The 7,073-nt window shown below is 56.3% G+C and overlaps 2 protein-coding genes across 2 annotated transcripts; one reads left to right on the top strand and one right to left on the bottom strand.

Moving 5' to 3' along the window:
- Positions 1-3: 3 nt before the first annotated feature.
- On the top strand, positions 4-4,196 carry GLOTRDRAFT_123646 (uncharacterized protein; the record flags this gene model as incomplete). Its single annotated transcript, XM_007873162.1, has 5 exons — positions 4-1,312; positions 1,524-1,617; positions 1,889-2,076; positions 2,239-2,303; positions 2,364-4,196. The coding sequence occupies 5 exons, from the start codon at positions 4-6 to the stop codon at positions 3,888-3,890; spliced, it is 3,183 nt and encodes a 1,060-aa protein (XP_007871353.1). The 3' UTR covers positions 3,891-4,196.
- Positions 4,197-4,445: 249 nt separating this feature from the next.
- Positions 4,446-6,515, bottom strand: GLOTRDRAFT_50913 (uncharacterized protein; the record flags this gene model as incomplete). The annotated part of the gene is made up of 7 exons (XM_007873161.1): positions 4,446-4,959; positions 5,059-5,196; positions 5,257-5,481; positions 5,541-6,103; positions 6,151-6,234; positions 6,284-6,409; positions 6,459-6,515. Coding segments are annotated over 7 exons (1,707 nt in total), but the record flags the coding sequence as incomplete, so codon positions are not given.
- Positions 6,516-7,073: the final 558 nt, after the last annotated feature.

The following is a 7,073-nucleotide window of genomic DNA, read 5'->3' as shown; positions in this document are numbered from 1 at the left end:
CAAATGTCGGCTGTCTGGGATAACATCGAGGCAACCAAAGCGGAAGTGGCGGAATACAAGTCGGCTCCCGGTCGAGCACGAAAGTCAGCCGTGGAAGCCTTCTTCGCAGATGACGATGAGGTGGAGCCAGGCGGAACTGATGACAAGGTCCTCGCAGTGCTGAAAAGAGATTCATCGCACATCATGGGCTTGAAGCTTGATATGCCGAGGGAGCTATGGCAACGATTGGAGCGAAGCAGTCCCATTCCTTGGATATTCAGCCACTTGAATGACCTGCATGTCACACCACCGAGCAGATGGCGCGGTCAACCACGGATTCCCTTCCTCGCTCCGCATCTGCGGGTTCTGCGTTCCGATGGCTTCGAGGCATATGCCATCCATCAACTGGTGTCATCTAGTCTGACGACGTTGGTCCTCCTTCATGCTGGTAGTCAGCGAAAAGCGCACGTTCTAGCGACACTGCGAGCCGTACCAAATCTAGAGCAGCTCCCCCTTCGAGTCTGTCTTGCGGAGGAGGAGAAAGGTGGTATGGATGCTATGATGATCGCAAATCTCCCGGCCCTTAGATACTTTGAGTTGTGCCTTGAATGGGAGGAGAATCTCTGGCTTCTAGGAGCGCTCCGTTACCCAGACACGACCTCCGTGATATTCGGCCTCTCATACGTCCGTGAGTGGGAGACGGCTGTCCTGCTTGAAGGCGTCGGCACGATTATCAACGGAGCTGTATTGAAGAAGGCGCTCCGTCGTTGTACCATCCGTATCTGGGGCACAGATGGCTTGATGATCTGGTTCTCAAGACTGCCAGGAGATACGAATCATACAAAGAGGGAAGAAGCGATTACATTGATCTTTCGTTGCTACAAAGACGACGATGAATACGGCATCTTGGGACTTCTGACTGAAAACACCAGCCCGTCGCTCGCAGCAGTCGAACACCTCCCTGTCCAGGAAATGGTGGTTCGCACTGCGGCGAGTGCACATACATGGAAGAACGTACTTCGAGCGATGCCTCGGGTGAGCGACTTGGTGCTCATCGGGAATGCAGCCGCGAACTTCCTAGTGGACATTGGCCCTGCCCTCTGGACTCATGCAGCCGTGGCTGATACTAGCAAGGCCGAGGATGTGTTCACACAACTCGAGAACATAGCCCTGGACCAGGTCACATTTGGCTCAGCGAACTTGGTCAGGAGCGCCTACGCATACCTGCTCAGGTTTGCTCAGGTCCTTCCGATTGGAAGAGAGATTAAAATTACCGTCCACGAGGCAGTCGATCTCAGAGACGAGGATGTCAGGCAAGTGGTGCTGGATGTAGGTACTGTAGAGGTCGTGATTGATCGAAGATAGATGCAGATGTGGAGGCAGTAGCACCAGGAGGAACTTGAAGGAGAAGGCAATGGGACAAGAGCAGGATACAGTTTCAGAGAATGACGGTGACAATCTCAGGGGGATATGTCGGAATCTGTGTATTGCAACCTAATGATCCTGTACGTGATCATGTATCACCTCGTATCTGGATCTTCAAGAGAACCTTGGGCCTGTGCTTTTAGCAATCGAGTACCTGCAGCTCCCTAGATACGAACATGCCTGGAAGGTCCTACTTTGGGCGATAACATGGGTGTAAGCCGCACTACATCTGGACGACAGCGGCATTATTCCTAGCGGAGGGCCTGCGAACCCTTGAGGCTGAGGGGACGAAGCTCGCCAAAAGGACGCTCCCCAGTCTTTATCTGGATATTGTGCAATAATCCAAGACCGTCCAGTGTCCAACTCATACACATACATAGTAGTTCTGCACACCCGTCTCGTATTGTTGTTAAAAGAACAACTCCATGACTTTACTTCCATCCTGGTATCAGAGCCTCTTGAGCCTCTATTCGCATTGCATTAGCGAAGAGTTCAGATACCGAAAGTCGGTCACCTCGCCAGAGTTGAAGAGATCCGGTATGGCGCACGTTAAAAGGGAGTGGTTTCCTATTTCCTCGCACGCAAGCGGAGACGAACAATATATGACATACACCCTCTTGCATCCGCTGCCTATGCGGGAGGGATTTCTTCCAATGGCGCGGCACGAGGACCGTGCGACGGAGGCAAGCGTGGGAGATGCCACTGCTCGCGCATAACAGGGCCAAACACGACGTTAAGTGCCACAACCACGCCAAGTTGAACTTGCCCCGCTCCTTGACACCAAACCAACACTGACCACTTATCCTCGAACACTACCCTATTATCCAATATCAGCGACGATGCCTCGACCGTATGGAAGGCAGAATCATCTCACCGTGGTTGGCTTGTCCCAACGCGAGGTGAGCCGGTGGTACCCTCCCTCGTGCTTGTTGTCCGGGGACTCTGACCCGCTGGTACAGGATACGCATAGGCTGTCGCCAATCAGTCGTTTGCCTGCAGAACTAATGGTCGCCATCCTCATCGGCGCTATCGTCGATGAGAAGGCCGCATCAGAGAAAGAAGGGCGCTCGCCACATTCTTGGCTAAAATTCCTCCACGTTTGTGGCACCTGGCGTCAGCTCATATACACAAAGTCAAGCCTCTGGACGGAGTTCAACGCCACGAGTGCGGACGTAACGCAGTACATGCTGGATCGCAGCGGCGCACAGAAAGCGGTGGTGAAAGGGTGCATGCGCGGGTACCCCGAGGAGAGGTGCGAAGGGATCCTCTCGGTTCTGCAGAGGGAATCGCGGCGACTTGAGAGCCTGGACCTCGACATGCACACGGAGACATGGCGGGGTTATTGCCTCGGCAACCCAGAGCCCTGGATGCTGGACGAGCTCGAGTCCCTAACGGTCGCGATGCCCATGTTCTGGTATGCGCAGGCGCATCTACCATTCGCAACCGCGAAGCTTAAGACGCTAGAATCTAAGAACTTTGACTTCCGCGCCATCTGGCCGCTCATGGGCCCCACACTCAAGAAGCTCGTTGTCAGACTTGATGCGGCGCTACAGACACCGAGGGCCGTCCATGCCACTATCAGAGCGGTCCCGAACCTCGAGGATCTCACCCTGCACGTCAGGCTATGGAGGATCAACTTGATCGACTACTTGGTGACCCCGCAGAGCATCACTCTCCCATGCCTGAAACGCATCGAGTTGTACATCAACAGCGAGGAGCATCTGCGGCTGCTTGCCCTGCTCCAGTATCCTATCACGGCATCGACCACTTTCCAGCTGGACTGCCAAGACTCGTTGGTAGTGTCCGCCCTTATCAGCGGTGTCAGCCAGGCCGTCAACGACGTGGTGGCCAGGCAGGGCCTCCATCACTGCACCATGGGGGAGTTCAACACGTCGGGGATCCAGATCACATTCGCCAGGTCCAGGCAAGAGATGGAAGCGGGGATGAGTGAACAGGAGTTCAAGCTGGCCGTTAGTGGCTACCATGTCGATCAGGAAGCCAATATTATGGGGCAGCTTGCCCAACACCTCGCGCCTGCACTCGCATTGATAGAACACCTGCAGTTTTCCAGAGCAACCAACCGAAATGACAGACGTGCCCATGCTTGCAAGGTCCTCTTTCGAGCGATGATTGGGGTGCGGGAGCTGGAGGCTGTCGGGGGGAAAGCAGCACAATTCCTATGGCAGATACTAGCCCCCCGTTCCGCTCAAGGGACGACCGGGGCCGGAAGATTGTGCCCCAATCTCGAGAACGTAACCTTGCGCTGGATGCCGTTTGGTTGGCCAGAAGAGGAGTCCAAGATTGATAAGGCTTTTAGGAATCTGCTAAGCTTTGCTCAGTGTCTCCAAGTGGGAAACTACCGAACAAAACTCACCATCGTGGACGGGATAAATCTCCCGGATGAAGTTGTCGATCGCGTGCGAAGCATTATGGTGAACCTGGGGTGGGTTGGGCAAATCGTGGTCCGGGGGGGTTGGAAATTGTAATAGCGGGTGGAATAACAATGAGCGGGTCGAATGAGAGGTGTGTCCAGAGCGCGGGATGTCAATCAAAGCGTGCAAAGTTCCCTCGGGTCGTGTCGTATCCTGTTTCGTACTATACGTCCTATTAGCATACTTTATCTTTCACCGTCCTGACATAAGAGTCTAAGTCTCTTGACTCTCTACTCTCTGTGGAATGCAGAATGCTTCAAAGTTCCGACGAGCCTGCGATCTTACCAGATCAGTTCTTCATCTAGTCACCAGAGTCGAGGTGATCAGAGCGATTCCTGGGTCATTGCACGAGCCTTTTCTCTGAATCCGCTTTCGTTTTCCGAGAACGCGCGCTCCGTGAACCTGCCTAGAGGACGACCGACGTAGCTTTTGCTGCCGCAACGACAAGTGAGAGAGAGGAACAAAACCGGCCAATTTCGTCGCGACCATAAAGCTTAAGGCTCCCACGATGAAAGGAGACCATAGAATACAATGTTTATGCCACAACGTACAGTAGTGGTACACACTGATAGACATATTATTATATCAATTATTACAAATACTCCTGTCTCACAAGCACTCCCACTTCTGACCATCCAGCGCAACCAGTCGGTTAAACAACTCCTCCCTCTTCTCCACCGCCGTACACAGTCTCGCCTTCCCCTCGCGGTCCACAATCTCCAGCCCATCCACAATCTCCATCCCTAGCGCATACCCAACGACCAGCCTCCCCTTCGCCCCCAAGCCGCCCACCTTCTTCAGCTCCCTTATATCGCTAATCGCGACGCTCCACTTCGGGTCGTCCTTCCCCGCCGGCTCGAACGACACGCACGGGCTCGTCGCCTGCGTGCTGATGATCGCCACGCCCTTCTTCCCCTCGTACCGGCAGTTGAACGCCGTCGGGCCCTCCGAGTGCTCGGACTTGTGGTCATGCCCGTGCAGCACCCCCAGCCGGCGCTTCGCGTGCTCGTCCCCGATCGTCTTCGCGCGCACCTGGTCTACGCCCAGGATCGTGCTCACGCCCGTCCGCGCGGTGCCCTTGATGAAGTTCAGGAGCCGGTGCTGCTTCTTAGGCTTTTCCTCCCTCTGCGCCTCTTTCTCTGCCTGCTTCTGCAAGTCTGGGTGCTGGATGGAGTCGAGCTCGGCTTGAGAGACTTCCATGGGCATGTCATCCTTCGATAACGGGGTCGTCGGGCGTTCCGGAGGAGGCTCGTGCGCATCGCGCGATGGCGGAGGGGGCAGTGGCGCCTTGTGGGCTTCAGCAATCCTTAGGAGAGTAAGCGTAAGCTGGGCATTTGTCGGCGCTCCTTTCAGGAAGGTGCTGCGATGCCAAGATATCAGTCAGGACCGGTAATACACTCGTGAAACAAACCCCGCGTACTTGCGCGGCTCAAGATACCACCTCCAGTTGGGAACCTTCCTCACGAACCATTCCATGCCTCTGACGAGGACGGGCTGGCCGAAGAATGCAATCCCAAGTATAAATGTAGTGCCACGATACACCATCCTCTCGTCCAGGAACAACGATCCCAACACGAGCGGGGCAATCATCCCCGCAAGCCTAAACCTGACAGCGTGACCAAACGGCGGAGTGGGCGACAAGGCACTACGCTCATGACATCAGTGCACAACTTTTAACACAACACTCCAGATCAGCGCGCTCACTTTGCAAACATCTCCCAAACATCCGCAATACCCGCAACCGCTCTCATCGCAGGGCGCGTCTTCTCCCACATCGCCTGATTCACCGGCTCCTTCGTGCTATCCACCTCCCCCTTCGGCTTCTTCCCGCTGCTCACCTCCTTCACCTCCCCCGCGCCCACGATCATCTCGCCTACATCCGGCACGCCCCGCCCAAGTTCCTTATCCGCGCCGGGCAGCGCCTCGTTGTCCACAACGCCCTCGTCAGCCTTCCTATCCGACCGCGCCTCCTCCGGGCCCTTCCCGATAGCCGTGCCCGCCGCCAGCCCCGCGAGACTCGTGACAAAGTTCGACGCCTCGTGCTCGACGGCCTCGCCGCGGTACCGCTCCGGCGCGCCCGTCAACGAGTCCTTGCTGTCGAGTTGCCCGGAGCGCGGTTGCTGCAGCGTCCCCGTCGAGGCGGACACTGCTGCGAGAGGCGCAGGGGGGAAGAGGAACGCCCGCGCTGGGGGAGAAAGGATGAGGGTCAGGATGAGGGTCAGCAAGGCGGGGAAGATGATGTTCAGTGCCCAGGCGACGTAGTAACCCTGAGACGCGTCAGGCAAGTGCGGACTGTAGCAGCGACTGTACGTACCACCAACCAGGCAATAGTCCGATTGCGCTCGTTCCACGAACGTAGTCGCGCGATGTGCTTTGCGAATGCTGCGAGACCGATGAACTGGCACGAATTCAGCCACAGCCACAACTGATGAAGCGCTGCGACGTACCACCGTGACATACACACGCTCAATCTGACTGCGCAGTTTCTCGGGTGCAAACTCTTCCTCATCTGCCGGCCACAGGTCCAAGCCGCCAGGAAGCGGGCCTTCTACTGCTCTGACGTGGTAAAGTTGCTGCAGCCCGTTGAGTACTTCTGCGGACATTCAGAAATGTCACGCTTACCCGATTAAACCTTCTAATCAGCGCCCACAGGTCCTCGTTATCCAGCCCGCTGACGAGTTGTCCCCCTGTAGGCTTTTCCCATCCCACATCAACGAGCCCCTTGTCCACCTTCTCCTCGCCCACCACTTTCCCGTTCAGCACCTTTCGCGCACGCGGATTCTCCGGTGGAAATGCGTCGTCCGGCCTCGACGATTGCACTCCTTCTGCAGCAGCCGAATATGGCGGGGGCTGCGTCGTATCAATCACCGTCGGCTCATTGGACTGGGACGAGGGCTGCGTTGGGACGGTGGAAGGCTGGTCGGTAGTTTCTGTCGGCTTCTGGGGGGGTTGGGGCGGCAGAGGTTTGTCGGACGTCGAGGGCTCCTTCGCATGGTCTCTCGGGTGCGTGTCGACCTTGTCGACCTTTATGACGGTTGTCCCGTGAGGGTCTTCACGTAGAATACGAGCATTGCCGTTGCCTTGAGCGTTCCCGTTGACTTGGGTGCTTCCGTTCGCCGCTGGCTGAGAGATCGCCTGGACAGCCGGGTGGCTCGGCGGAGCCACGTACGACTGGTCGGACAAGTCTGGCATCGAGTTCGATGGCTATAACAGAGAAAAAGACGAGAACTTGGGTAC

This window comes from Gloeophyllum trabeum (genome assembly GCF_000344685.1).
Source record: "Gloeophyllum trabeum ATCC 11539 unplaced genomic scaffold GLOTRscaffold_00034, whole genome shotgun sequence".
NCBI classification, from domain to species: Eukaryota; Fungi; Basidiomycota; class Agaricomycetes; order Gloeophyllales; family Gloeophyllaceae; genus Gloeophyllum; species Gloeophyllum trabeum.
This window is presented reverse-complemented; position numbering and strand designations above follow the sequence as displayed.